Source organism: Sesamum indicum, linkage group LG2 (genome assembly GCF_026168435.1).
Source record: "Sesamum indicum cultivar Baizhima isolate 11 linkage group LG2, ASM2616843v1, whole genome shotgun sequence".
In the NCBI taxonomy this organism is placed as follows: domain Eukaryota; kingdom Viridiplantae; phylum Streptophyta; class Magnoliopsida; order Lamiales; family Pedaliaceae; genus Sesamum; species Sesamum indicum.
In genome coordinates this window covers 16,675,439-16,691,621 of record NC_142658.1, presented here as the reverse complement: position 1 = coordinate 16,691,621, position 16,183 = coordinate 16,675,439, and the positions used below count along the sequence as shown (strand labels likewise).

The 16,183-nt window shown below is 34.3% G+C and overlaps 2 protein-coding genes across 4 annotated transcripts in view; one reads left to right on the top strand and one right to left on the bottom strand.

Moving 5' to 3' along the window:
- Window positions 1-1,226: 1,226 nt before the first annotated feature.
- Window positions 1,227-5,480, top strand: LOC105155958 (Protein kinase superfamily protein). Of its 2 annotated transcripts, XM_011071950.3 has the most exons (5): window positions 1,229-2,217; window positions 3,257-3,517; window positions 4,126-4,248; window positions 4,596-5,066; window positions 5,163-5,480. In XM_011071950.3, the coding sequence occupies exons 1-5, from the start codon at window positions 1,840-1,842 to the stop codon at window positions 5,166-5,168; spliced, it is 1,239 nt and encodes a 412-aa protein (XP_011070252.1). In that variant the 5' UTR covers window positions 1,229-1,839; the 3' UTR covers window positions 5,169-5,480. The 2 variants fall into 2 exon arrangements, with proteins under 2 accessions (XP_011070251.1, XP_011070252.1); XM_011071949.3 differs by having other exon boundaries at window positions 1,227-2,217; window positions 4,596-5,480.
- Window positions 5,481-11,602: 6,122 nt separating this feature from the next.
- Window positions 11,603-16,183, bottom strand: part of LOC105155957 (tRNA/rRNA methyltransferase (SpoU) family protein) — a 44,008-nt gene continuing 39,427 nt past the window's right edge. For both annotated transcript variants that reach the window (XM_011071948.3, XM_020691754.1), the window contains 4 exons: window positions 15,396-15,547; window positions 15,168-15,238; window positions 12,860-13,016; window positions 11,603-12,251 (listed from right to left, as the gene is read on the bottom strand). In XM_011071948.3, coding sequence (XP_011070250.1) covers window positions 12,087-12,251; window positions 12,860-13,016; window positions 15,168-15,238; window positions 15,396-15,547 — 545 coding nt within the window. In that variant the 3' untranslated portion in view covers window positions 11,603-12,086. The remainder of the gene's footprint in view (window positions 12,252-12,859; window positions 13,017-15,167; window positions 15,239-15,395; window positions 15,548-16,183) is intronic.

The window sequence follows — 16,183 nt, the reverse complement described above, 5'->3', positions numbered from 1 at the left end:
TTTTTTGCAAAGTTGAGATAGTGAGTTGATACAAAAAAAAAAAGTTTTGATGACAAAGTGTAAAAATAGACATAGTTCAGATTACAAAATATAATTTACGCAATTACTTATAAAGGTAAATTAAGACAGGCTCCCCTAAATTTTTTATAATTATAAATACTTTCTTATTGCTTAAAAAATTATAAATACACCCTTAAAGTTACAAAAATCCTAACAAATACCCAATTGTGACAGCTCATTCCGGGGTGTTTGTTAGGATGTTTATAATTTCAGGGGGATATTTATAATTTTTTAAATAATAAAGAGGTATTTGTAATAAAGGTAAAATTCAAGGAAATCCCTTGTAATTTACCTTAATTTAAATTATAACTAATATTCAGAATCCTCACATCTACACCTCTTGATATATGATTTATCTACACAGATCATTAATGTTTTTCAGAAAATTACACGTACAACCACAAAAAGCGTTGACATTACTTACACAAACATTATATTAAATTAATAATATGAAATTATATTTTTTTCCCAACATTTATGAAGAAATGTACGTTAAATAAAAATATTTTATTTCATGTAAATTAAAGCTCAACCATTGTTATTATCTGAAAAAAGTTGCCTGAACAATTGAATTATGAGTTCGGTAACAAATTAATATATTATATCGTACATTTGTCCCAGATTTATTCTCCTCGATTTTTATTGAACTTCCAACATTAAATTTCATTTTTGAAATATTGTTTTTTCACAAACACCTAATTATTTGAGAATATAAGGCGGTGATGTAGAAATATGAAAAAATACAAGAAATTTTTTTGTAATATTGCAAATGAGCAAATTAATTCCATATGATAAAAAGATAACAATTTAACTCCCTGTGCTTTTTAGAATAAAGCAACCTACCTTCCTGTTATAAGAGTTAAATTGCTTCATTTTGAAAAATATAGGGTAGAGAAGGGTAGGAGTTAAATTTCAAGGGGATTAATTTGCTCATTTATAATATTATAAGGGATAATTTGCATTAAGCCCTGTAAAAATATCATGTGGATTTGGAGCCAAATAATATAATAAAAATAAAATACATTGAGTTTAGTATACTTCATGATATATTTATGTATAATTGAGATATATATATATGTATTATTTTGAAATTATAATTTAATTTAATTATACATTTTTTTTATGTTTAAGATAAACATATATAAAAATGGTGTGATAACAAAAATGTGGCGACGGGATATGTCCATCGTTCTGTCTCCTGTGTGCGTACTCGTCTGCCCAATTTCCATATCTCAGACGTAAACACACAGTCCCACACGCATTCTAATTTTCCTTGGCTTTCACGTCTGTTTCTTTTGTGATTTTCCATGCCAGCTTGATTCTTGATTGCTTTCCTCCATTCCCACTTGAGTTTTGCTCTGCCTGCAGTCAATCCCAGCACCCCATCTCGTCTGCCCTGCCATCATTCTATCTATATAATATACCCTTCTTTCCCTCGAGATTTTGCCTTTATTTGGACATAGTTTTTGCTTTTTGTGGGGTTTTCAGCCCTTCTTGAGTTGGCTTTTTTTCCTGCCTAATGCAACACCGCTGATCTGTGAGAAAAACGACAAAAGAAATGATGCAGTTTCCTTGCCAATGATCAAGTGTTTGAACACAAGTCATAGACGTGAATCTTGAATTTGCTGTTCCGGAAGTCTTTGTTGGCGTTTCATCACTGCTTCTGCGTCATCCCTGTTTGATTTTTTGTTTTCTGGGACTCTTTTGTTGATTGGGTTTTCGCTGCTGGTTGTGTTGTAAAGGTGAAAAAGTTCTAGCCTGGAGAAATTATTCTTGAAAATGATGAAGTGTTTTTACATATTCAAAGACAAGGACAAGGACAAGTCCAAGTCCAAGTCCAAGTGCGGGGCTGCGAAATCAGCGCCTGAATTGAGTGAGAGAAGTAAAGCAGATGATTCACAGCGCAATCGTGCAGCTAAATCCACTGGTTCTATGTCATCCCCTCGAAGCATACCGGAAATGTACAAGGAAAAAGAGCAAAATTTGAAGGTGTTTTCTCTGTCGGAGCTCCAAGAAGCAACCAACAATTTCAACAGGTTGCTCAAGATCGGGGAAGGTGGTTTTGGGAGTGTTTATAAAGGCTCAATTAAACCTGCAGATGGGAAGGGTCATCCCACCATTGTTGCCATTAAGAAACTCAACGCACATGGATTGCAGGTATGTGTTAGATACTAGCTTCAAGCCCTTTTATTTATTCTTTTAGATCAATAATTCCCGGATGCTTGTTACATTATTTGTGTGTGTGTGTGTTTGGATGGATCTATTTTCTCCTCAGTGTGCTGCTGAATGTAACACTAGCTTGAAATGCTGTAGAAGTTTGAATGATAAGAGCAAAAGGGTATCTGGATATTGGCTTAGATAATCTCTGAGTTATATATTACAATGAAAATGGGATATCAATGATATATAGTGCATATTCTTGAGATAGCCATAATCAGCAGAGCAATTAGAAAGAAGTGATGATTCAGAAAATAACTGTTGCAGAATCATCATCTTTTTGCTTATTGCTTGCCGAATTCGTGATCTTGTAAGAGTTTGTTAACTGCCTAACCTACAATGTGATTGTGGTGGAAGCAGTCAATTCTCTGAAGAGAAGTAGATACTTAAGCCAAATCTATAGTGGCGGCTGAAAGAATGTTTACTAGAAATTGCTCATCCTAAAAGGATCATGCACAAAGATGGAGCTGTTTTTTTCTGATATCAGAGATACAGCATTTTCTTTTCTGAACTAGTGAACCGTCAGGAACTACTGAATATTGTATTCATACTTGAAGGGTTACTACACTATTTACATAATGTAAAAGCATTAAAGGGCTTATCCTCATACTGCTCATCTCCAACTGGCCTGTCTAATTACAAGTAGACTATATGGGTGTAGGGGAACAAGATCCAACTAGAACTGCTTGATTGACCCCTTTATAGCTCATTCATTAGGCTTGGGATGAATGAGATCAATACCTATTGCTTGAAACAAGACTCGTGTTGGAGGAGTTTTGAGCATGAGCTACCGCTGTGGAGGTGGCTGAGACCTGGATCCCTCAAACCACCCATATCACTGCTGCAAATAGTAATACATAACACATTGCCTAGTTCTGATTTCAAGAATTTAGCATTTAATAGTCTGTATATCAGTTCATAAACCGCTATGGTTTCTCCCTTCTTATAATTCACCTTTAACTGTTCGTTAATCATGTAGGGCCACAAGCAATGGGTTGCTGAAGTCCAGTTTCTTGGAGTGCTAGATCACCCCAATCTTGTAAAGCTTTTAGGATACTGTTCTGTGGATGGAGAAAGAGGCATCCAACGGCTGTTGGTTTATGAGTACATGCCTAATAAAAGTTTGGAGGATCATCTTTTCAACAGGGCTAAGCCAACAGTACCTTGGATTACCAGATTAAACATTATCCTTGGGGCCGCTCAAGGAATGGCTTATCTGCACGAAGGTTTGGAAGTCCAGGTACAATTTTCTCTTTTTTTTTTGTTCTCTAGTGAAGTTAGTTGATCAGTCAGAACTGCTGCCTACAACTGAGTTTCAGAGTTCAACGAACTCTGCATGTTTGAGGTTTTCATTGGCTAGACAGGATCTGCGTCCGTGAAAAACCAATATAGCCAAACTAGTATATGACCTATAAAACCTAAATTTATCATCTTTAAATCCTACTGAAGTGATGGATCATCAACTGAGATTTATTTGGGAGTTCCCTGTCGAGCAAAGTCAACCATATACACTGTTCTCTCAATCTCTCTCGGTATAACAATTTTCCAGTGTTTATACAAGATGCTAGCGCAGTACATGAATCATAAATCACATATCTGTAGATTTTCTTTCATAGTCTCCCTGTGGGAGTCAGATATCCCAAAACAAGATGATCTAAAAGTCCTAGACAAAATTCCTTCCTGGGGCAGTAATAAGGAGCCAGGCGGCAGAAACCTTGCCTCTGATTCTCATTGTAGATGCAGCAGAACTATTTGATACTCATAAACAAGCTAAAAATTCCGTATATACTATTTCCGGAAAGAATCCATTATCAGATTCTCTCATATTTTCTTATTTTATATTGAAAGGTGATATATCGAGATTTCAAATCCTCAAATGTGCTACTAGACAAGGATTTCAATCCCAAGCTTTCTGACTTTGGGCTTGCAAGGGAAGGTCCTACTGGTGAACGAACTCATGTCTCTACAGCGGTAAGCTGGAATTCTTTATTATGTTGAATGATAAATTGAGACTAAAAAAATACTTCACTTACTCAAGGTTGGTCCAATTTTAATTTCATTCTGAAGCACTTGTGCCGTAGTCTGTTGGACATGCAAAAGTACTATCTTAGCAAGAATCTGGAGAATGCCAAATTACAATAGGATATAAAGTTTGATGTCATTTTACCTTGTATAAAGTCTTAATCTGATTGCTTCTTATATGCAGTATGAGTAACACTGTTGGAGCGTTAATTGCAGAATCACGTCCTAGACCTTAACTGGTGTCTTTACCAGAACACACTTTTTTCTGATATTTTGAACTTCTTTTCTCATATTAGCCTGTAGGGACACGTGGATATGCTGCCCCGGAATATGTCGAGACCGGCCATTTGACAGTGAAGAGTGATATCTGGAGCTTTGGAGTTGTCGTTTATGAGATTCTTACAGGAAGGCGGACATTGGAGAGAAACCTCCCAGCGGCAGAGCGAAAGCTACTAGAATGGGTGAGACAGTTCCCAGCTGATAGCAAGAAATTTACCATGATCATCGATCCACGTCTCCAAAACCAATACTCACTAGACGCTGCTCGAAGAATTGCAAAACTGGCAGATAGCTGCTTGAACAAAAATGCAAAAGATAGGCCAAGCATGAGTCAAGTTGTGGAGATCTTGAAGCTAGCAATCGACGAATCAAAAGGAACTTCTTTTGATCCAAGAAGTGCTCCTTCATTGAGAACTATCCCCCCAACTAAACCTTTCAGAAGTTTGGAAGCTGCCAGCACTTCCAGACACACACCCCACATGGCTCAGGCAAGTATTTCTCAACTTCATTCACTTCTGCAACCCATAGTAACTTTACTTGACAGCTGCAATTCATGTCTACCTTTCCTTTCCCGATTCTTACAGGCTTGAAACTGAAGGAAATGTAGTCTGCTTGTTAAAACTTACGCACCAACAAAATTCAAAATGCAAATACTCCGAACCTTTTGTTCTGCAATTCACATGGAGTTGGACTTCAGCGGCTTCACTTGTAGATAAATGAGAATCTGTCAGATATGTTCGGCTGCACGGTTGGTCTGGTTCAGAGATATTGTTCTTTGTACTCTTATGATAGCCAGCAATTAGGATTGTAGTTTAGCATGTTTCAGTACACAAAACTTCGAGGCAAGTATTTGTGCATTTAGTAATCGGCCTTTTAATAATCATATTATTTTAAAGGCTCAATCCTGATTTATTTAATCTTATTAAATCCAATTTAATTAATTAATATGTCTAAATTAATCATATTAAATTAATTTGACACGACACGAAATTTAATTACTCTTATTAGTTAATATTTGGACTTTGCATCGCATGGGCTCTTCATTAAATGGTCACATTATTTAACACTCTAGAATTAATTCGAACATTTTAAATTTATTTATTTCCTCCATAATTAATTCATTAAATAGTTCTATTATATTTATAGTAATTTGCGTGTGACTCTATAAGTCCACCTTCAATTGGTCTTGGGTTCGTGTTAGTATATTATTTAATAGACAAATATATTGTACTAGATTAGTTAGGTCACATTTAATTAATCACTCTTGATTAATGTTTAATCCAATAGTACCCGTTACTATGGGTGGCTGTGTAGCAACAGTTCACGACATCAGAGAACATGTGAAGATGGTGTGAACCTGTTGGTTCTCGAGTGTATACGAATACGGTCCTTTCATCAGTCATCTTCCCATCTTAGTCTAGGACATGGAATTATATATTGATTCCCATCCGAAACCAAGTATATGTGTAACAATTTTTATTTGTGTTACTCCTTAAATCAACATAGGAAACACCTTTCTATTTAGTCGATAGCTGTGGTCACAAACTTAACAGAACTAGACACGACTAGGAGAACACAAGAGATTACTATCATCTCATGATAGACAATAGGAGTAGAGTCTAGAAGGGGTGGGAGCAGTCATTGGGATGGCAGATTTTTGTACACTGCGTTCGGCATTCGACAAACAATAAGACTGAAATTTGGGTAATATATAGCGTGGCATCGACTACGACAAGTTTAGATGGTTGACTTAATTTTATTTTAAATACAGTCTTAATTTCACAATAATATTTTTTGATAATGTCGATCTCTCTGGGATCTTCATATAACTACGCCTTATTTAAGTTATTATAGATATTTTAAACAAAAAAAAGATCTCAAATAAAAATTAAAAAACGAAAAATAAAGTAAAAGTGAAAAAATTCTAGTGTACTTTCTCAAGAATAGTTGAACTAAAAAAACACTTATTGCAATTTCGAGTATATTAGTAAGATAATTTCTATTTGGGATTCAATTATTCAAATGCATGATTAGTTATGCCTTTGCTGATAGCATAATCGATTAGATATTTTAAAAGATTAGAACTATATTTCTCAATAATTGCATTAAAATAATTAACTTAGGAATGCGAAAACAAACACTAATACAAAAGAAAGAAATTGAGAAATAGAATCAACAAATCCACATATATTAAAGTTATACTATATATTCATTAAGGATATTTCATTACAAAATCTTAATAAATTGCAATTATTTTACACAATATCATAATTATTAGAATAGATGATCAGAAAGCCAAGCATGAGGCCATACCGATTCTTTCAATAATTACTATACTAACTTGAACAAAAAATTATTACTAATTATATCTTCATTACAATTCAAAGTTTATATTATGTTTATAATTTCTATAGCTATCTTTTAACAATTAATAAAAAGGATAGATGTTAGTTATTTTCGCATGATGCACGTGCACCTTAATAGTTCTCTAAGGCCTCGTTTACTTGTCTGTATTAGTTTGTATAAGCAAAATAGTATATTTTGAGAAATAGGTTTATCCGCGGTTGTTGAAAGTAGGTTTACATGTTTATAGTTTGTTGACCAAAATTTTTAATTTGTTGTTGAAGAATGTGTTTTTTTTGGCTGCCTTATGTTGTTTTATTTTTTAGATTATTGTGTTTGTTATAAATATTTATTTTTTTATTTTCGGGCATTATGCATTTCATTATGCGTATTTATGTAAAATACTACATTCATAACTGGCGGCTTTCTTATTTTTGAAAATACATTGTTTGTGTTAGGATGCGATTCGAAGAGAAATTAGAGGTTTATGTTGCCGTTCAAGATATTTTGGCTGATACATTCCAGAAATTAATGTTGTTTTATCAGTTATATCATTTTCGAAGGTTGAAATTAGAATGTATCCATGCAAGAAGAACCTTAAGATATAGCCTACAAAACGGAGTACCCACCCAAGTCCATCTTATGAGGAGGCTTGCTAAATTTAGTGATGCGGCTTGCATTGATAACTTAAGAATGAGTAGAAATGCATTTCGAAGGTTGTGTCTTATATTGCAAAACCAAGGAGGATTCCGGACTCTAAATACATTTCAGTATGTTCACAAGTAGCTATATTTTTAAATATTTTAGCTCATCATAAGAAAAATCGTACTGTCAAATACAACTTCATACGCTTCGGATGAACTGTAAATATGCACTTTCATCGTGTGTTTAACGTTGTTTTGAGACTCCATCCGTTATTGTTGGAAAGCCTATTCCATTGCAATTGGACAACCCCTGTGCAAGATGGAAATGGTTTGAGGTAATTTATTTTCACTTTTTTGGTTTGTGTACAAACAGTTACTTGGTGCTGAGTTGTAATTCCAATTTCGTTAAAAAGTTGTTAAGGGCTGTTTGGGAGCTTTGGACGGAACGTACATTGATCTACGTGTTCGTGTGGAAGAAAAAGCCAGATACAGAACACGTAAAGGATCAATTTCTGTGAATTTTCTTGGTGTGTGTGAGAGAGAGATGTGCTTCATATATGTGCTAGCTGGACGACAAGAAAATGTCGCTGATGGTAGAGTTCTGTATTTAGAGCTATGCAATTACCCTTCCAACTGGCCTTAATATACCTAGAGCTACTAATCTCTTAACCCATTGTAACAGTTTAAAGTGACACAATCTGAAGAGTACTAACCTTGACAATAATATTAAATGTGTTTTTAGGCAATTACTATTTGGTTGATAGTGGATAAAACAACGATGAAGGGTTATTATCACCATACAGAGGGGTTCATTATCATTTGAAAGAATGAGAGTCAGGAAATAACACGACACAAAATCACGAGTAGTTTTTCAATATGAAGCAGGTATATGCTCGTATGTGATTGAACATACATTTGATTAATTGAAGCTCATTGCCGATCTTGAGATCCCCATCATTCTATTCTGTCGATGACCAGAATTGCATAATTATTGCTTGTTGTCTTTTACACAATTTCATACATCACGGAACGTCTGTTGATCTGATAGAAACAACGTTCAATGAGTCTATGACTGTCGGTGGCGATAAAAACACTGAATGCTTTGGCACTGTGGAGACAAACCTAGTGTGGAACTCGTGGAGGGATGGAATTGCTGAGTCAATGTATAGTTACTGCCTTGGACAGTCATGATGTTTTATTTGTTGCTTTGACATTACATGAGTTAGACTATAAGATGGCTGGTCATTTCTGTGTTTTCTTGTTTGATGGTGTATGCTTTTATTTGACTCTAAAATGTATTGTTCAGTTTTGATTAATGATCGAATTGTACATATGAACCTTAAACTATATGACCATGTACATAATGTATTTATATGTTGCTAGTTCGTTAGTTACTTATGGAGGACGATGAAAGCAAAGGACTTGGTCGACGAGGGGATTAAAGTCTCAATCATTTGGGAATGTTTTCTAATACATAGTTGGAAATGAAACACATTAAATAGACAAAATGATCCATTTAAAATACATCTCACTATGATTCACCAACAAGAATGAAATCTAGAAAGGCTGATCCATTTATATGTCTTGTCAACTCGTAAGAAACATTCCCATGGAAATACAAAGCCAAAACACAAAATGCCAGATACCATTGAAAAAACAATGCATATAGGAAAGGAATGAATTACATCAAAATAATGTCTACGCTACACCCAACACATAACTGCGAGTTGAACCCAGACATTTTCTAGCTACACCTATCTTCAATTTTTTTATTTTTTTTTATTTTTTTTGTGGCCCAAATGACTTGGATTTTCATAAATTTTGGAGTCAACGGAACGAATGGTTCATTGCAAATTCTAGATTGAAATGTGATAGGAGTGTATTTTGATATAATTTCAAATAGTGATTGACTATATTCTGATATTATAAAACTCTTAATTAAGTAATATATTGCAGATTTAGTTTATAAGGTTGATGGAACGAAAAAGAAAGAAGTTATAATTAACCACTTGACAGCTTTGCACATCCAGTTAGGCATGCCCGAGCCTAATCCTATGAGAAATCAACAAAAGAAGGAAACCCAAATGCATTTTTGGAAGATTTGTGGCTGCTATAGAGATTTTAAAGTTCCAAGGATTTGGGAATAAAACTGAGGTGTAGATTTTCAAAATTATGGAGGAAAAGATTACAACACCTAATGCTTGAGTAATTTGCAATAAACAAGTTGTTAATCAGCCAAAGTAAACAATGGATAATGATTTGGCCATAAAAAATATTACACCCAAGTAAATAAATACCTTGTAATTAGTCTCAAATTTTTTTATCATTAATATATATACAGATTTATCTTATCAGCTCATCAATACAATACTCAAAATAAACAACGTCTAAATAAAAAAATAGGATAATTCGTGAGAGATAATATTTAATGATCAATACGATAATCTTATAAAATCTTCGTAACGAAGAGTATAAGTCTAAGAAAAACTCAATATTTTTAGCAAAATGTATCAAAATCAAGAAAAAATCATTAAAAAATCTAAATAAATGTGAAAGTGGCCATTTGGTCGTTATAAAATTCTGCATGAAACCCCTTTTGTAGAAATTAACGGAAAGTGTGTATCAGGCATTTTGAGTATGAATTAACCTTATTCTTTTACTGCACTTAAATGGACAATTATGCCTTTTTTGTAAGTATAATGAGCCCCTTTCGTTTTTCCATTTTTATGGTGTTTTTAGTTTTTTTTTTTCGATTCTCCCCAATTACAATATTAATTTACTAAAATAAATCTTTATTAATTAAAAAATGGAAAAATTTATATCTAATGTAACATATATTGAAAAATTAAATTAAAAAGCATACAATATTAACATACTAAAATTCAATTCTCAAATTTAGATATAAACATATGAATATAAATTTTATTCAATTATAACAATTATATATTATTAACTGATTTAAATTATTATTTAATTTAAATGATTTAAATAAATTGTATTATTTAATATAAATAATATTTAAATTTAAAATTTTCTAAATTTTTTTTATTTTTTATATAAATATTCAATGTTTAATTAAAATCCAGTTTTAATTGTTTTAAAAATATAATCATTTTTTTAATTTATTAAAAACTTTAAATAGAATTAAATAATTTGGGCGACGGCAACACGATGATATCTGTTGCCCAAAGCTTACTCATTGGCGACATCGACTATCGCATTACCATCCCTAGGCGACTACCGTGTATTGCAGTCGCCCGGATCATCCCTAGGCGACTACCGTGTATTGCAGTCGCCAAAATTTCCTCTAAGGGATGGCAGTCATCCACCTAGGTTAGGGGACGACGACCACGTCACCGTAGCCCTCCTTTGGGTTGGGCGGTGCGAAGGGGATTTGGGTTAAATTTTATTATTTGTTTTTGTAATAATAATTTTATATTTACAAATAGAATTTATATCAGAAGTGGTTAAATTTAGATCTTTAATAATTTAATATCGAAGGATGGAGATGAATTGATTAAATTCTATAATTATTATGCAATAAAAAACAACCCAACGATCATAAAAATAAAAAATAGGATAAATTACAAACCTCTCCTGAAGTTTAGCATATTTACGAATACTCTCATTGCTTAAAATACAGGAAGTAATATGCAATTTGGCCTATATAGAACCAACTAGCATCATATAGGTGGGAAAAAAGAGTCAATTTCCCTCTAAATTTGCCTCATGTGAAACCGTAACTTGGACGACAAACTAATCAACGGACCAATTTTATCAAAAAATGAAAACTTTAGAGACCAAAATCAGGGATGTGGAACTTGAGGAGTCAAAATAGAAAATGCAGTTAACCCTTGTGAAAACTAAACATAACTATTGCAAGGATATTCTAGTCAAACAAATAATTGTAAGAAACTTTCAAACTTAAAAGGAGATATTGATGGAGATGGAGATAGAATATAGAAATAATAGATTAGTTATTATCACATGTTGAGTAACTCTAACTTATGGAAACAATCATTTTGAGTAAAACAAAATTTCAAGCTACCGATAGTATTTGTATTTTCCATTCAAGTTTAGTATGATGAAAAGAGTGAACACTTGACTCTTGTGACTTTTGGTATCAATAAATAGAGTTACACTTATGTCACAGGCTGCCAAGGCGGCCTGTGAATAGAGTTGCACCCAGCCAAAAATGCTTGTGTTTTCACAGGCTGCCAGACATTTTAGAATTTCTAGTGTTTTCCGAGAGGAAACCCAATTCTTGGGGACATTTCTACACGAGGGAAAATGGAGAGACACCTAATTCTCAACAGTATTGTGACGTTTGGTTGCAACACTAAAATGTCTCGTATCTCATTGTTTTCTTACTCCCTCAGTAGGCTTCAAGCAGGACGAGCAAGCTCAAGTATGATCACTGGCAAACAAACGTGCAACTATTGATGTAAAAGTACCATTTATGTTGATATTTCACGACCATATGTGAACGGCCTCCTCCAACATCAGGGCTTCATTTAGAATTTATTGTGACCTTTGTTGCCTAGTATACTCCCAGAGGGCAATGGCACCACTGACATGAACATTTAGAGACCTAACTACTCCAAGCTGTGGAATTTCGATGCAAGTATCCAACATGTGGATTATCTCCACTGGTATTCCTTCCTTCTCACGACCAAGAACTAATACCTGCGGGAGAAGGACAAACGGAGATTTCAAAGTTGTGTGGTTATCATGAATGCATTAAGAAGTGGCGTGTTTAGCATAATCTTGAACGAACAAACAGCCTCAGTCATTAACCTATTCTTGCATTACTTTCCTCTGGTCTGTTCCCGATTACCCCAAAACCCAGGGGGGAAAGAAAAAGAACTTCAAATTAAGATAGTTAGGGCGATAATGCTCCCAATCTGTTCCTATTGTACCATTGCACCTATAAGAAAGAAAGTGTAGTTCTTCATTCTCAGTTTGGGAAGGCACCCAAATCACGATCCAGTAACCAAAGCAAGGGAATCTTAAACCAGCTTTTACTTTTGCAGGAATAGGTTTCGTAGCAAGTTGCAATTTTATTTAACAGACAATGACAATACCACACTGTTGAAAGCAGTGTATTTTCCAAATAGAAGTTGTACAAAAGGCGAGCTCAACAGCTTAGCAAGAAAGTGAATCCTAAACCAGCTTTTACTTTTGCATAATTAGGTATTGTAGCAATTTGCAAATTTTGTTTAACAGACAATGACAATACGACGCTATCCAAAGCGGTGGGTTAAGCTAGTCAAGCCTGTCTGACAAGAACTTACTGTCTTTGTAGGGAAGTTGTACTGGTCCAGTGCTACACTGTTTGCAGTTTGCTCCAAACCTAGGATAGCAAAACCCTCCTGTTTCTTTTTGTCCAAGAATGCTTTCATACTTCCCACTGGGACTTCCAGAACAGGAACCCATTTCTCTGCTGTGACACTGATAAACAAAAACAGTTTAGTAGCAAATGTCTACCATATTGCAGATCAAAATTCATCCTAAATGAAATGAAAACTTGTCCATGTAGAATTATAGAAGGTTAATTTCTTCACTTAATTATAAAAATTCAAATTACATACCAATCAATTACACAGTAGATTTTAATATGTGAATGCAATACAATTTTAATTTCGGGCTGCGCTACATATCTCCAGAACAAATCAAACCAACATCATAGACACATATAATTCTTAATCAGTCTGTGATGTACTCAATAATGATTTTTACACATTTAAATCAATTTTCATCTATAGAATCCGTCCACATCCTCTCCTAATAATAAAGGTAAATAATATGAAAATAAAAATAAAATGCTCGGTGTCAATGGGGGGAGAGATTGTGAATAATATGATAATATTGAAAGGTTACCGTGCACTGATGGTTGACACATAGAGGTGAGATAGCCGAGGTGCAAGTGGCAAACATACATGACTAGGACTATAATTTAGCAATCATTCTTTGCAATTTTTTTCTCTTGCTGAAGATCATGTGCCCATTTATGAATATGAATATGTACCTTCCCAGACATCAGTGAAACACCAAGGATGATTAGAAGTCAAAAAGAATTCAGACATTATACAATTGGATGTGAGCAGGCAGTCAAAAGAAAGGCAACAAATGTAATTAAATGGTTCTATGTTCTGGAAGATGCAAACAATCAAATCTTGATGTTAAGGATGGCAAAAGCATGTAATTAGATGGATCTATGTTCTGGAAAATTCATACAATATTTGGACCTAAGGGCATAAAATCTTGATGTTAAGGATGGCAAAAAGCTATTCCTTTCAAAACCTTATGTATCTAAGCTATTCCACAAATGAGGAGTTTTGGCTCCACCATTGTCGTCGTGGTCATCCACCATTTACTTTGCTCAGAACTATGTATCTGTTGTTATTGAAAAATGTTGAAATGAGTAGTGTGCACCTGCTAAAGACAAACATGTTTATTATCCAATGAGATACTAGGCGTACTTCTCTTTTTCAATTCCATTTTGATACATGTGGTCCTTCCTGAACTTTCGAATACAGGGACAAGGTGGTCTGTTACATTTATAGAGAATTGTATAAGGCTAGCCTGGGTCTATTTGATGAAAAACAAGTCTGAAATTGGGGAAAATTTTCCGAGATTTTTCCATATGATCCAAACCCAAATTGGAATGAGAACAAAGAACCTATGGAATGATAATGCAAGAGATTACTTCAAACAAGATGTTTAATCTTTTCAGAAAGAAGGATTTGGTCATTAATCATATTGTGTTAACACACTGCAACGAAACGGGTTTTGTATATTAGTGAGGAATGTGGGTGAATTTATTTGGAGGGGACTGGGGAGGGGTGTGGGGGTGGGTCAGGAGCATGTTTGGCTGCTAACTGAATCTAATATATTGATTTACTAAAAGTTAGTAACTTTAAATCAATATGTAAATTAGTATTTCAGTGTCGCATTCAATATAATTGTATCCAGGTTAGGGTATGGTGTTCTACAAATTGGGTAAGACCTAGTTTTGGCATGAGAATTATTTCTTGGGCAGCCTAACCATTGACAGGCGAGGTGCTAGAGAAGAGAATTGCTAAAACAAAAATGTTGGGAAAGCCATCAGACACATTAATTCAGGATACTGTTTCCAGATGCATGAATAAGACTATCTATGGATAGACATATCATGGAGACATTTTCACTCAGAGTTTGGAAGTCATAGATTGGCGAGCAGGAGCAACTTTACCAAAGAGGAGGCAAAGTTACAAGTATACCGAGTAATAATTGTGTAAAATAAGAACAATCCGAATAACATCAACCTGCATTATAAAGAATGGCCAAAAACACATGGGAATTGGAGCACCAGATTATTAACAGTCTCGTCCTCTCAAATAATATTCATGAGAGGACAGACACAGAACCAACTAGCGAAACTTGAAAAAGTGAAGATCATCATAACCGCAAAAAGATTATACAGGTAGGAAAAAATATGCAGCAAAAACCTCCATTCACATAAAAAAATATGAAAAGGCTGCAAAGGCTCAGTCATGAATTTATATAAGCTAGTTTTTTGTTAATAAACATAAAAACGACAAAAGGATTAGTAATAAATACCTTATAAGTTGAAACTGCTTGTCATTTAATATACTTTTGTCTGCAACTGCTAGTGCAGCGGCCCTAAAAACCTGTAGAAGTCAAGATTGTTATATGAATTGAACCTAAAAAGAAACATGCTGAACAATGCTAAGGAGATTGCAAAAAGAGTCAAAAGCAAATGTGACACTCATATGGATGCAGGCACAAGCATATCAGGAAAATATGCAGAATATCCATATAACACACCTCACATGTCCGTGCCAATCCAGCAAGATTGGGTATCCGATCTATTAGTGATGCCAGAAGGATAATTTGTTGTCTTCTTGCTTTTAACTTCTCTACAATCAGTCCTCTTGAATGTAGCAGCTGATCAAGAAGCTGATCCTCATGGGCCATAGCTGCAATTGGAGAGAGGAAGTCATGTTATACCATTTTTAAGATCAGCTGAGAAGAGAAAACTAAGTAGACCCATATTTTTACTGGCAAAACTTTTGGGTTGAGATTGCTGAGATGAACTGGTTGTGGGGAAGGTTGTACGTCCAAAATTTCCTTAGTAGGTTGCATTGCGGGTCTTCAGAGCCGTCAATCTACGAACATGGTCCAATCTTGCCCAAAACCAAATACTAGTTTTCTTTCTCAAGGCTTGAGTTTTTAAGATATTTTCCTTAAAGCTCAGCTTGGTATGAAAAGTAAACAAAACCATGAAGCCACAGCAACTAGAAAGCAATTTTCATAATTAGTATGTTTTTGTATGAAATCCAAGAATACCAATAGCCAAACAGAGAAACAAGTAATATGAAATATAAGGTTGATTGTTGTTTAGTTTTTCCTTCTTTTTAACATAGTCTCCTACTAATGGCCATGTAATTCAAGCATCAGAATTTATTTTCTGTTTTAGATTAAACTGATTAATAATATAGTCTATCAGATATTATTTTCATTTTATTTAATCCAAACAAGCCTTATCAGCCAACACAACCATGGTCGCGCTTGTGTTAAATTTCATTATGCCCGACACTTAGCACATAATTGGT

What these genes read in the sequence shown, in the direction of transcription:
- LOC105155958 (XM_011071949.3), top strand. Translation starts at nt 1,840, where the DNA reads ATGATGAAGTGTTTTTACATATTCAAAGACAAGGACAAGGACAAGTCC. An exon ending in TCAACGCACATGGATTGCAG is followed by an intron (nt 2,218 to 3,256) that starts GTATGTGTTAGA and finishes TTAATCATGTAG; the next exon opens with GGCCACAAGCAATGGGTTGC. An exon ending in GAACTCATGTCTCTACAGCG is followed by an intron (nt 4,249 to 4,595) that starts GTAAGCTGGAAT and finishes TTCTCATATTAG; the next exon opens with CCTGTAGGGACACGTGGATA.